The sequence below is a fragment of the Aspergillus pseudonomiae genome (genome assembly GCF_009193645.1).
Source record: "Aspergillus pseudonomiae strain CBS 119388 unplaced genomic scaffold BDV37scaffold_10, whole genome shotgun sequence".
NCBI lineage: Eukaryota > Fungi > Ascomycota > Eurotiomycetes > Eurotiales > Aspergillaceae > Aspergillus > Aspergillus pseudonomiae.
The window spans coordinates 415018-430346 of record NW_022476002.1 but is presented as its reverse complement, the minus strand read 5'-3'; the positions used below and the strand labels follow the sequence as shown (position 1 = coordinate 430346).

General features: G+C 47.3%; 5 protein-coding genes across 5 annotated transcripts; 1 reads left to right on the top strand and 4 right to left on the bottom strand.

Annotated features, from left to right (window-relative positions):
- Positions 1-1224: 1224 nt before the first annotated feature.
- Positions 1225-3938, bottom strand: BDV37DRAFT_290343 (allantoate permease family MFS transporter; the record flags this gene model as incomplete). Its single annotated transcript, XM_032088696.1, has 9 exons — positions 1225-1314; positions 1373-1553; positions 1613-1961; positions 2019-2438; positions 2494-2554; positions 2608-2752; positions 2820-2915; positions 2968-3201; positions 3932-3938. 9 exons carry the CDS (start codon positions 3936-3938, stop codon positions 1263-1265), a joined length of 1545 nt encoding a protein of 514 aa, XP_031944989.1. The 3' UTR covers positions 1225-1262.
- Positions 3939-4344: 406 nt separating this feature from the next.
- On the top strand, positions 4345-5955 carry BDV37DRAFT_6049 (mitochondrial carrier domain-containing protein). Its single transcript, XM_032090938.1, has 3 exons — positions 4345-4600; positions 4655-4847; positions 4914-5955. The coding sequence occupies exons 1-3, from the start codon at positions 4571-4573 to the stop codon at positions 5693-5695; spliced, it is 1005 nt and encodes a 334-aa protein (XP_031944988.1). The 5' UTR covers positions 4345-4570; the 3' UTR covers positions 5696-5955.
- Positions 5956-6214: 259 nt separating this feature from the next.
- pyrG (orotidine-5'-phosphate decarboxylase pyrG) lies at positions 6215-11396 on the bottom strand (the record flags this gene model as incomplete). The annotated part of the gene is made up of 5 exons (XM_032084302.1): positions 6215-6891; positions 6957-7175; positions 7851-8264; positions 9105-11207; positions 11258-11396. 5 exons carry the CDS (start codon positions 11394-11396, stop codon positions 6215-6217), a joined length of 3552 nt encoding a protein of 1183 aa, XP_031944987.1.
- Positions 11397-11902: 506 nt separating this feature from the next.
- On the bottom strand, positions 11903-12857 carry BDV37DRAFT_240705 (MAPEG family protein). Its single transcript, XM_032081104.1, has 3 exons — positions 12694-12857; positions 12498-12633; positions 11903-12387 (listed from the first exon to the last, which is right to left on the bottom strand). The coding sequence occupies exons 1-3, from the start codon at positions 12723-12725 to the stop codon at positions 12100-12102; spliced, it is 456 nt and encodes a 151-aa protein (XP_031944986.1). The 5' UTR covers positions 12726-12857; the 3' UTR covers positions 11903-12099.
- Positions 12858-13039: 182 nt separating this feature from the next.
- Positions 13040-15144, bottom strand: BDV37DRAFT_240703 (putative diacylglycerol O-acyltransferase (DgaT)). The gene is made up of 4 exons (XM_032081103.1): positions 14585-15144; positions 14485-14525; positions 13421-14423; positions 13040-13364 (listed from the first exon to the last, which is right to left on the bottom strand). The coding sequence occupies exons 1-4, from the start codon at positions 14862-14864 to the stop codon at positions 13156-13158; spliced, it is 1533 nt and encodes a 510-aa protein (XP_031944985.1). The 5' UTR covers positions 14865-15144; the 3' UTR covers positions 13040-13155.
- Between the last annotated feature and the right edge of the window lie 185 nt (positions 15145-15329).

Below are 15329 nucleotides of genomic sequence, written 5' to 3'. Positions count from 1 at the left end.
TGGCCCTATTCCTTACTATATCCCAGCTCTATTCAACAAGTGGTAGTGTAGGCCGGTGATACCTAGTATTCCCCGCTGAGGGAGAAGCACATCAAGGATGTACATACATGACTCTGCCGAGAAAATGAACACTCGTAATTCAAATACCCAAGACTACGATATGCACCTGCTGGAGTATATGTTTCTGTGGCACCCAGGCTTACAATAGGCAGGAAACTATGACGCTGCGGGCTTTTCTCACCATGCGCTGCGCCTTACAGTTTCACTATTGGGCTTGACCAGCCTGTCCCTCGCACTCTTGATAGTTTTGCCGTATTTAAAGGTCATAGAATGGAATACAAGGAATCCGTTAAACATTTGGCAAAAATGGCCGATTCTGGAACTCTAGCTGTGCGATATTTGCCCAGCGATTGCCACTACGGGAGCCCTAATCGAGCCAGTAAATCCCCTTAACCCGGTCGTTTGTAATGATGCTGATGGTAATAGATCTCCCTACTACATTTCCCCAAAAACCACATCGCGTCGCCTAGAGGCGCATATGTCTGTTCGCGCTCTCGGCTAGCCCTAACCGAGAAGACTATCGGCGAGCTGGAGGGAACAAACTACCAAATGCAAAAAGACATTTCCAATCCAGCATATCTGCCATAGGTGCCATCATCCAAGGAAGGACCAGCGCTCGGCTCCCCCATACTATCTGCATGATGAGTCTTTTACGACAGAACGCACAGGTACCTCCAGCAAGTGGCACCATTATTTTGGTTGCAACCTGCACCGTGACATTCGTCAATGATATCCCGACTGAACTGGTGCGCATCCTTGGGGAATTGCGAAAACACTACCAAAGTGAAGTGGATCGGGACGCTGGGTAACACAACGTTAGCGCTGGTGGGTATCTGAGCTGTTGCGTATATCACGGTGTCACCTCATAGCAAGAGCCCATTGCTTGTAGTGGGCACTACGTTCTTGTCCTCATGTATCCCGAATTAAATTCACTGAGACATGGGGCCGATATCGTTTTGCATTCCGGGACCAAGCTACATTGACGGACAACTACATTACTCAATTGAGTGTTTGTCGGGTAAACGTATGTGGAGATGCCAAGTGGACCTCCCAGCAGGTTTTTTTTTTTTTTTTTTACCTATCATAGAAGACAGTTGAGATACTGCGAGCCCTTACGGTCAGGTCATATGAATGAAGCAATATTCAATGTTGTACACTGGTCGCTGATGAAGGTCATAGTATTTGCAGAACAAAATCATGATCTACAACGAATAAACAAGCTCATGGTTCTCCCAGTCAGTCAGATCCAACCATCTAGACCCCGTTAGCGACCTATACTTTATGATAAAGGCAAAATAGGGACGACACTCACTCTTGATTCTCCAGTCGGACATATCCTGGGCTCTCCCTGATCTGGGCCTTCTTGGCATTTTGTTTGCTATACCACCACCAGATGAAGGCCAAAATAAACAAACAGACGCCCCAGCAGACAATGATCGTAATCTCGGCGGGAACATAGCGAGGGGCATCTTTGGGGCGGAAGACTTGGGGACCTATGCAGAAGTTGCAGTTAATCTCTGCTCGTATTTAGGTCCGAACGATACGGACATACCAATGATATTTCCGGCACAGTAACCGATTAAATATAGTGCAGCGACGGTGGTCTTCTTCGTATAGCCGGCGACGTTGGAGGAGACCATCGAGAGCAAGGCCACGAATGGGGTCGGGCTTGCTTGGGTCATGTAGTAACCGATCAGACGTCCGACGTTGTTTGATAGGGGAAGACCAACGATGAGGGCCATGCCCACTATGGCAGTGAATAGGCCACCGGTGCTGCAAAGGAGTCGCTGGCCCGTGTATTGGCCGGCGTAGCCGTTGAGAATTAGAGCGATAACCTCAACCGCACCGCCGGGAGTACCATATAGGAGACTCTGTTGGGGAGTGTAACCAAAACTGGTAATCTGGCGGTAATTTAATTAGTCATAGAGTCTCAGTCCAGAATGGAAGGGGTCACTCACTAGCTGGTTGAAGAAGTTTGTAATACCACCATTTGGGATATCAGCGATGAGCGCATAGAAGAAAAAAGCCCAAGTCATGGGGTCTAGGAGTGCTTCCTTGACCTGGTAGAGCTTGAAGTGCTTGTTTCCGATACCCTGCTGGTTTTCTCTGACGCGAGCGACGGCGAGAACACGATCCTCTTGTTTTAGCCAGCGGGCGTTCAGTTGACTATCCGGGACTACCCAGAAGAAAATAACACCAAGCGCAACGGTTAATAGACCCGTGCAAAGGAAGACAATTTTCCAAGGCGCGATGGCTGAGCCATGCCTTTCTGTGCCAACTGCGATACCGTACGCCACAAAGCCGCCTAGAATCTGGCCCCAGCCATTGAAGCTGAACCAGATGTTGACACGGCTGCCTTGTTCACTCTTGGTGTACCACTATGCGAGAGATGTCAGAAATTGTTGTTGTTGTATGGAGGGGCCTGAAACGCACCTGCGAGGTCAAAAGAGCAAAGCCTGGTGTAACAGAGGCTTCGAAGACACCAAGGAAGAAACTAAACAGGGGTTGTCAGCCATTGTTGATGATTGTGGCAGGGTGTGGTCTCACCGAATCGCAACGGCCCCGGGATAGTTGCTAACAGCAGCGAAACAACAAAGAATCGATCCCCAAATGATGATGCAAGCTGCAGAGTATTTACCCAAGGGGAGGCGCTGAAGCAATCGGTTGGTGGGGTATTCCCACGCCAGATATCCTACATTTCAAGCCGTGTCAGTCTACCTCTTCGTATGTTTCCACTATGGGGCCATTGTTTAACGAACCGAAATAAAATAAGCTACCCAGCCATTGATATTCGTCGCCTTTCAGGTTCAGATCTGGCTTGAGCCCCATGACACTGGCGTAGGATAGGGTCGTTTCTGTGCAGGGTTAAGTAAGAAATCTCGAGATTAGAGTCGAAGAACCACGTACTGTCCAAATAGTTCATTCCATATACACAACACATGATCGGCATCATATGCCAGTCAATGGTTCGTAAAAGTCGCTTGTTTGTTGCGGCATCGAGCTCGATGGCTTCGCCATGGAGTTCCTGAAAGGCTTTCAATGCCTCGTCTGCATCCTGGGCATGTTCTTTAAGCTTTGGATCGACGTGCCCCTTGACGTCTTTCTCCACGTCGACAATGGCAGGTGGGGAAGTCTTCTCTTCTGCCATTTTTTTTTTCTGGCTAATACTTTGGTGGGGGAAGGTATAAGAGGTAGGACGAGACAACAGAGGGCATTTCAAGGGATGGTGACATGCCTTACATATATATGTACGCGCGCCTCCTCATCCACGGGGGGGTCGTAGCACCAGAGAATGAAACGATTGTTATCTGACCTGGCAGATTAAACTTCATCGGCATCCAGATAAGCCACCGATTATCTGGGGTAGGCCGAACTACTCCATCCTAGTGCAGCCACAATGACGGCAAGTTAATTGTCCATGGCCAATCCCACGCAAGCACAGCGGTTTCGGTTCCGCGGGAATTCCGAACGTTGGAGCATCAGAGATGAGGGGCAAAGAGGAGAAGGAAAAAAGCAAAAGGTTAGGCGAGGCAATGGTTGATCCATTGGGTAAAATAGCCGACTATCTCTATTGAATCACGAGAAAGACTAGTTGAATGGATGGGATGATAAGACAAACCACCACCCAATGTGTCCCCTCACTTATCTGGCGGACAATTCCGCTCCAGGGCTACCAAGAGAGCTTACTCTTTCCCGTCTCACTGGCTTGTCGATCTGCATCTGCCAAGAGGAGGAGAAAACGTTACAGAGATTAGGGTTGAGGAAATCGTCAATACTACCTCGTACTTTGTCCACGAGGCCAAGTCCGTCGGCGTTCCATTTTAAAGCCGGCAAACATCGGGAGATTCCTAACCTGGCAATAATAGCTAACTAGTCATATTTACTAGAGAGCCTAGTGAACTAAGAACTATGTGGTTTCTTCTTTTCTCCCCGAAATTTGATTGTACTATCTGCAACGTTTTAAGCTTATCAGCTAGACTACTAGTAGAATATTCATATCGCCATATCAATATCTCCTTATCATCCTGATCTCCACTTACCAACGTGATTATAGTGGACCTTTCCCGAGTATGCCTTTCCCCGTTTAGCAGCTTATCGATAATAGACCACCGAGACCAGTGCGATGAGTACTTGCGAACACCGCTAACAAACCGACAGGTTTGATGCTTATACTGTTTACTTCGGATGTATATATACCTCTATTAAAAAACCCCAACATTTTCAATCTGTCAGCAAAGACTGAACTAGAAGATGTTCGGGGAGGATATTTGTTGGAAAAGTCCTCGGGACGGTTCCCGCGGAGCCCGGAGCTTATCCATACTACTGAAAAAAGCTTCGCTGCCTGGCATCGATTGATTCGATTCTCATTTCCCCGACGTTGCTATAGTCTAATATGGCAATTGACTGTGCCCTGTCTTAGAGTGCAAGAACCTCCAAAGCCACATATGGTAATGCCTGCCAACACGGGAACAAATAAAATCAACGATTGAACATCCTCACAGCTGCCAATATGTCCGCCGAGCCACTCAGTATACTACTGGTAAATAAATTTCTACCCGCTTGGACAGACAGCAATATTAACTTGGGGAACTAGGCAAGCACAGCCGCATCCCTTTCACTAGATCTATTCATCCACCCCTTGGATACGATCAAAACCCGCATCCAGTCTCGCGAATATTCACAGTTCCTGAGAACCAACACTGGAACCAGCATATGGAGACACCCTGGGATATTCCGCGGCCTTTACCAAGGCATCGCGAGCGTAACCGCTGCCTCGTTTCCCACAGGTTCGTGCTACTCTACATCATCCCTACCCAAACTCTATCCAATGAGCGAAAACTAACGGGTCAAAGCTGGTGCATTCTTCATCACATACGAGTACGCACAGTCAGGACTCCAACTCATACATCGAAAGCTTGGAACGCATGATTCTAGCTCAGCTCAGGTCTTTTCCGGATTTTGCGCAGCCTCCGTGGCGGATCTTGCTGCTTGTGCAGTCTTTGCGCCGGCTGATGCATTGAAACACAACGCACAGATGATCCAATCACACCAACCAGATGCCTCACCACGTGCAGCTGGGGGAAAAATAGGTGGGGTAGCCCAGAAATCAACACAACTGGCTTTCAAGAAGTTTATCAACCCTAGACAGCTTTGGAACGGATACCCTGCTCTTGTAGCGCATAGCTTGCCAGTGTCGGCGATTCAGATGCCGCTGTACGAGGCTCTTCGGTGTCGCATTTCTGAATATAGATTCGGAGTTCGAGAGGAGGGGTCAGGAAGACTAAGAGACTATGGAAAGAAACAGGTCCATTTGACAATTGGAGAGGCCGCTTCGACAGCCGCGATAAGTGCTGCAGTGTCAGGCAGTGTAGCCAGCGTCCTGACAGCACCCATGGATATGGTCCGAACACGAATCATGCTCGATGCTGCAGACACAACCGCGCCGCAGAAGAAAAGAATGATCAATGCCGTACGGGAGATTATACGAACAGATGGCCCAAGGGGCCTATTCCGAGGGTGCGCTGTAAACACATTCATGGCAGCTGTCGGATCAGGATTGTACTTTGGTCTCTACGAAAGCACCAAATGGTGGCTAAGCTCTGACTCGATGGAAAAGCGTGTCATGTTGGACTAGGAGGTGATGGGAAAGCTTCTATGTAATTGTGATTTGTTTGTACGATAGTGGCCGACTGTACATTAGTGATACCCCACTCTTAAGAAAATAAACTACTCTTCAGTAAGCACCTTCGGGGAGAGCCGAGTCTGTGCCTATTGCCTTCGAACCAGCCTAAAGAACTGTGGGCGACTGTAAAATACTCGACCAGAGTGGATCCACTACTTAGTCCTTGTTTAAGCTGACTACAACCTATACCGCAAGGGTTGGTTCAGAAAATGATTAAGTAGAATAGCCTTTAGACACACCGGTACAAACTCTCGTCGATGTTGGAAGATTGTGATTCTATAAAATGACCCTTCCTGACTCTGACTTCTGATTTATCCATATATCGAGGTAGGCGTCTTATTCATAGGGAGAGGGTATCTCTTAGCATCAGTCTATCCTAGATACATGGTGGTTATTTTGAGTGCTGAATTTATTATTCGCATAATACTGGCGACATATTGCTATATAAGGAGCACGTCAGCTGCACCCTTCTTATTGCGCACCAACACGCTTCAGGTATGCATCCCATCCCTCCTTCTGGTACCGCTGCGCCGCCTCCACGGGATCAGGGGCAGCATAAATTCCTCGGCCAGCAATGATAAAGTCGGCACCGCGTCCAACAGCTGACTCAGGAGTCTGGTACTGTTGTCCCAGCTTGTCTCCCTTCGAGGAGAGGTTGACACCGGTCGTGAAGACGACGAAATCCTCATCCTCCGAAGGCGAGCTAACTTCAGACTGAACCTCGCCCAGGTGACGCGTCGAGACGAATCCCATCACAAACTTCTTATACTTTCGAGCATAGTCAACAGAAGAAGTAGTATATTGGCCGGTAGCCAAAGATCCCTTGGAGGTCATCTCCGCAAGGATCAAAAGGCCCCGCTCGGAACCGTAGGGGAAGTCCTCGGCCGATGCAGTCTGGGCCAGAGCCTCGACGATACCCTCACCGGGCAGAACACTGCAGTTGATGATGTGGGCCCACTCAGAGATGCGCAGAGTGCCACCATGGTACTGCTTCTGGACTGTGTTGCCAATGTCGATGAACTTGCGATCTTCGAAGATGAGGAAATTGTGCTTCTCCGCAAGGGCCTTCAGACCGGTGATGGTTTCTTCGCTGAAATCGGAAAGGATATCGATGTGAGTCTTGATCACGGCAATGTACGGGCCGAGTCCTGTTATACATTCCACCATTAACCATTACTAGATCATATGTAAGTGGCATCCCCGGTGCGCATACGGTCAGCCAAATCCAGCAGCTCTTTGGTGGTGGTCACGTCGGCCGAAACGGTGACATTGCTTTTCTTGGCCTCGGCAACCTCGAAGAGCTTCTTTACGAGGGCATTGGGATGTGCGCTAGCGCGTGCGCTGTAGGTCAATTGCGACTTGGAAGACATGCTGGCGATGGAGGGGTAGCGCGGGGTTCTGCAGCTACTGTATAAATGAGCACTTCGGGGAACTGGCGTATTCAGTAGATTAGTACTTGAAATTTTCAGTGAGTAGATGAAATAATCAGGGCTTCTAATGACTAACTCAAATCGTGGAATGAACGGTGAATACAAGCTGTACGATATTCACCGCGAAAAATTAAAATGGATCTACTCCGTACGGAGGGGAGCCATGCACTAGCCACACATTCCTCCGCCTGTGGGGTGAGCCACATGCCTCATCTGGGCCAAACACATCAACGTAGTCACATGCAGATAAGATTAGGGCCTATTCTTAGGGTATGTACAATAACCATCCGCGCGGGGATCACTCAAGGCAAGATATAGTCGTAGATTCCCATGCTAATTCAAAATACCATCATAAACTGGCCTAACTAGGAATCTGCTACATTTTAAACTACCCGAAACCTCATCATCTATCATATAGCAGCTCTCTGCGATATTCACATCTATATGACGTGTCACTCATCTATAACAAGACAGTTGATTCTTCGTGGGAGATTGGTGGCCATGCCTGGCTTTTTATGGTTGCTTTTTATATCCTTCTAGGGACTTAGCAATAAGCCCAACTCTATCGGCCATAATAATGTCAATACCGGCAGCGGCTTGGGCCTGGAATGTTGCATCAGCCATTAAGCAATTTCCATATCGCAACTTGAAAGCACTGAAAATTAGTATGGATACACTTACCTTGGCATTTTCTGGTGTATTGTTCTGAGATCCATAGGATCCACAGATTAATCCTGATTGTTGAACATATCTGATAAGCCTAGGACACATTACCAGCGCCTCGGAAGCAAAGATAAGACCAGATAAGTTCCACCTCTTGGCAAATCGAACAGCGGACTGTATGCTGGAGGCCCTCATTTCTCGATCCGTAACTGGAGGTTTACCGGCATTAGTGATAAACATTACAGGGTACGTCCGTTGTTTGATGGCCAATAACATGCATATCTCGGGGGTGAATGAGGATAGTATAATGGTCCGTTTTTTGTTGCCGTAAGAAAAGAGTTTCTCAAGCGCTTTGTCGATGAAGGTGTTGATTTCAATAGCCACGGGTGCTACACCTGCATCTATCGCTTCATGAAGCCTGGGGTACTCTTCGTTGAGACACTATTAGCCCTGTCTCACGAGTCGAAAACCATCAGTGGCAGCATTTAACATACTTATCTCGATATTGAAGCCAATTGACTCAGGCAGTTCTTCAAGCAGTTCTCCCAGTGTCGTAAAAGAATCTTGGATAAAGTCATCTCTGGTATTAGGCTTGAATCCCTTGTTGACAAAGTCTACTGTATACTTCATTCTATCGCGAATTTCCCAAGTTCCGCTCTCGTGGCCTTTAGTTAATGATTGAGATCGTCGCTTAGCCGAGATATTCTGGGTGGAAATAGGTTGTGCATTCGCGTCTCCAAGTACAGATACTGGAGCCCCTCGTGGCGACTGGATATTGCTTGCGTGCATGAACTTTGAAAGATGAGAATCAGTTTGAATTAAGCTCAGGGATACTGACTTGATCAAGACTTAAGTCATGAATAGGGATATCGGTTCCTGACTCGCTCAGAGAAAAGTCATGGTATATGACAGGCACGAGATCTCTTGTTAATTGTACATCTGAGTAGACTTTAGTACACACGCAAGGTACGATTTGTGAGATACTGTATTACCAAACTACCATACTTATTAGTCTCGTTCGCTTCACATCTTAGCCAAATCATTCTTACCTCAACAAATGTGGCGCCTTGCTTTGAGGCCAAAAGAAATGACTAGATACCATGTTAGGTATGTAAGGGTTTGGTTTCAATGGTTCTAAAATTGGTGCGTACTTCTATAGTATTTTCTCCTATCTGGAGATAGCTGCGGCTGGCTGTGTTTTGTCCAAAGCCTGACTACACGTTACTGGTCCATTATAGAGGAGGATGAAGTATTAACATAGTACATACCTCTATGGCCAACTAGCTGTACCCCTTCTTCAGTGATGGGAGGTCTGACCAAAGGACCCGCATGGTGGGATATTAGTTTAGAGAGGACGAACGTAAAAGTGACCTTCCCCAGAACATCAAGTGTATCTTTCTCAAGTATAGGAACGGTACGTTCTCTGATAATGCTTTCACGGTTTTCCCCAAAATGATCGCTGGGGTTTCCTATCAAAGCTGTACCACCCCCCAAAACGCTACGTTCCTTTGGAAGTGTAGAGTTATCGTGGAGTAACTTGAAGGATATCCAGGCTCTGTCTGGATCTGTAACTGGAAAAACAAAAGGTTCGTTGGTCATATCAGTCAGTAAAGGTAGTTCTACAAGATGGCTTATGCTTTGCCTCTCTGAGATTGAAATTTCCATCAAGAAGCCAGCATTCATAAAGATGAGCTCCTTCGGAGAGCGATCTCTGAGTTCAACAGCCTTTACCTGTTTCCCGCTTTGTAGGACACCCAAATTAATGATCAGGTGGTGACAGTCAGTTCTAAGTGACATAGCATTTTGAGAAATTGGCTGTTCAAGTGTGCTTGCAGGTCCGCCGAGAGGGTCCTCAGTACCCAATGAAGTGAGCATCCCAGCTAAAGTCAGATGGCCTCTTACTGCGGCATGCTCTTTAGCAGTCCAACCAGAATAATCATGAATATCCTGTTTTGCTGCCGCATTCAAGAGAATTTTGGACACGGCGTGGTGACCCTCCACGCATGCAATGAATAAAGGAGTCCAGCCATGAACAGTCTCTGGGATATCAAGATCTCGGTACCTACCATGCTCAAGTAGTATGTCCACATATCCTTCATTCCCACTGTGAGCTGCAACATAAAGAGCTGTCTCTCCATGACTAGCTTTTCCATGAAAATATAGGGGAAACTTGGCAAGCAGGAGGACTATGTCATCATATTGATATTTTATTGCAATGACAAGAAGAGTATTTAGAATATTGATCAAGTCGTAGTTCTTTGCTTCGTCATTTGTTTGCTGCATTGGTTCGAGGGCTTTCAAAAAAGCTTTTGTGACCAGTGCATGGTTGTTGATCACTGCGTAGTGCAGTGGCGTATGTCGTTGAGAGTCCAACGACATGATGAGGCGTGCAGGATACTCCTGACCCGACTTTCGAGACAAATCCAATATTAATCCACAGATACCTGGCAAACCATACATTGCACTGTAATGGAGTGGAAGACGCCCAAAAGCATCTTTTTCCAATAAGATGCCCTTTCCGCTGAGCGCGATTTGCTCAACGGCCAAGGAGAACGAGTTACTCTCTGGTTTACCACAAGAGTATTTAGAACTGCACTGAGAACACACCCTCGATGCAGTGTGTTCTTCAAAAGTCTGTTGCCGACCAAAGACTACAATCATTTCGTTCAATATTCTGTGGTCCAGCGTAATATGATATCGGGGAAATGCTTCTGAGAGCAGAAAGGTAGCAGCCCGCTTAGAACGACAGACCACTGAGCGCCCTGTTAAATCACGGAGGATTTCCTGGAAGCACGGTCTCGTTGTGGTGTTACATGTGTACATCTCTTCCAGTACCTTGGATAATCCTGGGGCATCATCATCTATCATAGCTCGATTCAAAGCTCTGATAGTGTCACTGAAAATGGAGGTGTGACTGAAGACATCTTCCATACAAGACTTGGTGTTTGAATGGAACTTCATATCAGAGCGGATTCGGATGAAGCTATCCATCAGTTTGTTCAAGTTTTCAGTATGTTTCAGCCATGATGCATCCTGATCAGCCTCCAACTTGATCCACTCCACTTTATGGGCTCCATGAGTCTGTCCGGTCGAGCTGCGAAGCTTCTCGAGCTTGGCATACACCCTCCGGACTGCTTCTTTGTTTACCCGATAAAACCATTGCAACTTTTCTGAATCCTTACGAAGCTCTAGCACTGCTTTGAGGATGTTTTCTAGCTTGTAGCAGTTTGAGTCTCCTATTGATATCAAGGCGTCTGCCGTAGGTGCCGATCTTTGGAGAAGCTCGTCACTCCTTTGTGTCAGGAGGCCATAGTTCTCGTGATGAAACTGGCTGAAGGAATGGATGCTGCATTTAAGACAGCTATATATGTCTTCAACGAATGTTAACAATGTTCCTAGGGTACAGATGATAGTAACGGACCTGTGAAATCCGGTTGCGTTTCTGTAGAGTAGACTGTTCTGATAGCCGTCTTTAATTGCCTTTTCAGTAAGGGATAAGGCACATAATGTGGCGCCCACTCCGGCACCTGGTATTGATGGTAATTTAGCCCGAATCGCATTATCACTTGGGGTACAGTAGACCACTAGGCAATATGGAGATGCAGTAAACGAAAATGAAATTACATGTGAACCGTCACCATCTCGGTAACTCACTAAAATCACATGCGTTACTGTGGGCCGCAAGAGATTTTAAAGAAAGGAGTAAAGTAGCTCAGGAAGTGGACTGCGTTAGTAGCGGCGGTGGCGTTTATATATAAAGAAATCGACCGGGGTACCCCTGTCCTTTGCCGGATTGGGTAACTTAATCTCCTGTCATGTTTAGATCGGAACCACTGCGCTAAATGAATCCAATACTTGGGAAGTAGCTTCAAGCGGATGGTTGATAATCAAATTTACTGCTGAATTTCTTGAGAGCTACCTCGAGGCTCTCTTAGCAAGCCCTAAGACATTTAACTCCGCGGTGGCTCAGATTACAGGGGCATAGGAGAAATAGGAGATTTAGATGAAGACTAGGACATGTTAAATGCCACTAAAGACTGAAGATGTAACATGAACTAGTCAATTTGTTAGAGTCAGGGATCCATAAGAGAACTAGATTATATATTGCAAAGATTATTTTCAGAGTTGCGACGAATATAACTTCGACAGACGATCAACGTATGGATATACAATGGCAAATTCCGATACCTATTTTACAAAGGGTGAACAAGTACAAAATTGTCCAAAGCCGCGATGAATCCGTCACTTGGAAGTAGTTTGTCTTCAGAAAGAGATTAGATCCCTTCCAACGCCGAATACACTCAGCCCCCACAGAGCACCCTGCACCAGCCAGAAAAATCCTCCAAGGAACCTTCCCTTACCCTGCGACTTGCCCGAGTACACGTAGCCATACAAGAAGAGCGAGCGAGCCACGAGCCAGGCGGCGCCAAGAGCCGTAGCCAGCTGGGGGTATTTCAGACCTGCAACGAGAGTAAAAAGCATGGTCTGGGGAGAATTTTCGAGGAAGTTGGCGTGTGCGCGCTGAGCGCAATTGAATTGTTCGGCTTTAGCCTGTCGGGCCATTTTCTGTTAGCTCATATCGCGGTTGCTTATGTCTGCGACACACACTTTATTCTAAAGTCGTGGTAAGTGGGACGGTGAGGGGAGAGTGGGGGTCTCACATTCGACTTGCACTGTTCGATAGTCGCATAGGTGTGAGGGTAGGGGACCTTGGCTTCCTTGCGAATGCCTGTCACCACAAATCCATGGATAAAGCTGAGCACAGGGATGGCTCCAAGCGCGACGCCGATGACGGCACTGAAAGCTCACAGTTAGTCAAAGGTGGTCTTGGTGCCATCTGGAGGGGGATAAATTTACCCGTAGTTGTCGGGGACGGTTATCGCAACCATTATGAAGAGTAAACTAAATATTACAGACTGTGGATTGATCTTTTGGTTGCTTCTCGTAGTGCCGTGGGATCTAGAAGCTTAAATAGTCCCAATTTCTTGACGTCAGGAGCTCGGAAAAGTTGAGTCCCATCCGGAGTCCCGAAGAACCGACACCCGTATTTCACATTGCTCACCAATCATCGTAGGCTGTAAGTTAGTTACAACACGAAGTGATTTACAACATGGGCCTCTCAGTTGCAGATTGACAACCAATTAAAGCACATTACGAGCGAAGACATCCATATGAGATACGTGTACTTTCCCGTCACACTCTACCGAGGGACTCTGGGAACAGTTCGATAGGGATGATAACTATTCTGCCTACTTGAGAAACGGTGGCCGACTGAACATCCCATCTATCATTGTTATACTTATGTACTCTAAGATAAGATCATCCCTGGGTCATTTTGCTGACGCTGCCATACTTCGCCTGCCAAGCAAAGAAATACAGCAGTGCCCCCAACGGCTGTCCAACCACGCAAAAGCTAACCCAAAATATTGAGTTCCCAAGCACTCTCCCGGAGGGATCTTTCATCTTTTCTAATGGGGCAGTGACGGCGATCAGCGGCAGCTGGAACAACATTCCTACGAGGGCGACGCCTTGTTATCGGTTAGCTTGGAACAAACATTCACAGGGTATGCGCGATTCTCAGTACCTATCATATTATGCGTAGGGATCCCCACAAGCAGCTCGTGCAAAAGAGCCGAAACTAGAAAGACAACAGTGCTTGCCGTCAAAGGACTGTATCCCCGCCCAATGAGAGGCGAATACACATGCCTCTTCATGAAGAGATAGACAGGCCTGTTCCAAGATCGCCAGTACATTCCAAGACTGGAGCTGTTCCACCAGTCGAGATAGAACTCTCGGTCTCCAAACCGCAGCACTTCAGCCAAGGCATTCAAGAATGACTGGAAAAGAGCGAAAAAACCAGCGAGCCAAATAATAAGGGAGATGGTAGATAGCTTCATCACGCGCTCAAAAATGGAAGTAATGTCCATGACAGCGATCTTGTCAATGGAATTTCGCAGGACGGGAGCAGCGTACTGGGCTGAGAGAAGCCAGATGAATATAGACAAGCTTATAAACTCGAACATGCGCTTGCCCACAAACGACCATCGGATTGCGGGTGACCTGGGATAAACCGGTTGATAAACCAGCGTAGGTGCCAACCAAAAGTACACCAAGTTCCCAAGCGTGATATTCCGTGGATAAGGGCATGAAGAGTAGATCTCCGGAAGGGCGGACTCGGCAGATGGATTAAGCATCGCCTCGCGGAGATCGCGATTGGTGAACGCATAGGACCAATTTTTGAGCGCTACAATGATGGCATGAACTTCGCAGAGCGTCCCGATCCCTGGATGATGGATGTAATAATAAACGACATAGCTCGTCACCGCCAGATTCAGCAAGGTATTGAGGATATGAAATGATAGGGCGAACCGCCAAATCGTCCGGAATTCGCGTTGTTCACGTTCACCCTCCTCGGCTGATTTGTCTTTCTTCTTTCGGCCAACAGTTTCTTTCACCCGCCCTGCTACAGCCAATTCGAGTATGTATGCGATAAACAGCTGACAAGGAACCATGACAAAGAGCATTGAGCCAAGGACGACATCTTGTTTCCGGTAGTCATGGCATCTAATGCAGATGAGGACACCATACTATGCGATAAAACGTTCAGCTCTGTTTACAACAGATACTTCGTTCTACGGTAACACTTACTTTCATAGAATTCTCAATAATCAATCGGAGATTCATCGCCACTAACAAAGGGGATTATCAGCTTCAAATCATCGAGTTACCTTAAAGAAAAACATCATACCCAGGACAATCACCATCAGGTTTCGAAACCCGAGGAAGCTAGTCGGAACATTGGATTCTCGACTTAAGCTTGAGTGTTGCAACTTCGAGTGGTAGGCTGCCACATGCCGATACTTGCTCCTCCTTTTCCCTTTGGGTACTTCGCTAGCCTCACCCGTAGGAAGCGAAGTTTCGGTATGAGAAGAACCGTTCATAACTTTAGAAGATAAGGAGGAAGCCGCGCCGCGGATATTAACATCGCTACTTGACGCAGATGCCTTATCTGTAACGGCCATCTTCATATAATCTCGGAGAAATCCGGCAGTAGTCCACAATGAGCACACAATGACCTAAGCCAAAAATTAAAAATAAAACCACGGAAGGGTTGGTAAAGCCGCGTGGAAGCGACAAGAGTTGAATGTGAGGTCAATTGCGGGGATAGCTTAGAATACAGGATAACAATCCCAGCGGCCGGGCCAGAGAAGAGTTGATCATGACAGGGCAATTGAGGGTATTTATAGCAGGAGAACAATGAGACAAGCCAGGAGCAACGCAGCGGGGCTGGCAAGGACGCATTGCAACGGTGTTTTAAAGCAAAGGCCTCTGAGGCGACCGGGGGTTGAGAGAGCCGTTTGGTGCTAATCATGACTTGCTCTGCCGCTTAGTGTCCCGCGGCCAATGATCATCACCGCCGCGCGCTCGGCCCAAAGTCAAGTTGCTTTTGCTCCCATTCAAATCATCGACCACGTTCACGACGAGAATCCATC

What these genes read in the sequence shown, in the direction of transcription:
- BDV37DRAFT_6049 (XM_032090938.1), top strand. Translation starts at nt 4,571, where the DNA reads ATGTCCGCCGAGCCACTCAGTATACTACTG. An exon ending in AGCCACTCAGTATACTACTG is followed by an intron (nt 4,601 to 4,654) that starts GTAAATAAATTT and finishes TTGGGGAACTAG; the next exon opens with GCAAGCACAGCCGCATCCCT. An exon ending in CGCTGCCTCGTTTCCCACAG is followed by an intron (nt 4,848 to 4,913) that starts GTTCGTGCTACT and finishes AACGGGTCAAAG; the next exon opens with CTGGTGCATTCTTCATCACA.
- BDV37DRAFT_240705 (XM_032081104.1), bottom strand. Translation starts at nt 12,725, where the DNA reads ATGGTTGCGATAACCGTCCCCGACAACTACGG. An exon ending in ACCGTCCCCGACAACTACGG is followed by an intron (nt 12,634 to 12,693) that starts GTAAATTTATCC and finishes GTGAGCTTTCAG; the next exon opens with TGCCGTCATCGGCGTCGCGC. An exon ending in TCGAACAGTGCAAGTCGAAT is followed by an intron (nt 12,388 to 12,497) that starts GTGAGACCCCCA and finishes ATGGCCCGACAG; the next exon opens with GCTAAAGCCGAACAATTCAA.
- BDV37DRAFT_240703 (XM_032081103.1), bottom strand. Translation starts at nt 14,864, where the DNA reads ATGAAGATGGCCGTTACAGATAAGGCATCTGCGTCAAGTAGCGATGTT. An exon ending in CCTGATGGTGATTGTCCTGG is followed by an intron (nt 14,526 to 14,584) that starts GTATGATGTTTT and finishes CCCCTTTGTTAG; the next exon opens with TGGCGATGAATCTCCGATTG. An exon ending in TTATTGAGAATTCTATGAAA is followed by an intron (nt 14,424 to 14,484) that starts GTAAGTGTTACC and finishes TTTATCGCATAG; the next exon opens with TATGGTGTCCTCATCTGCAT.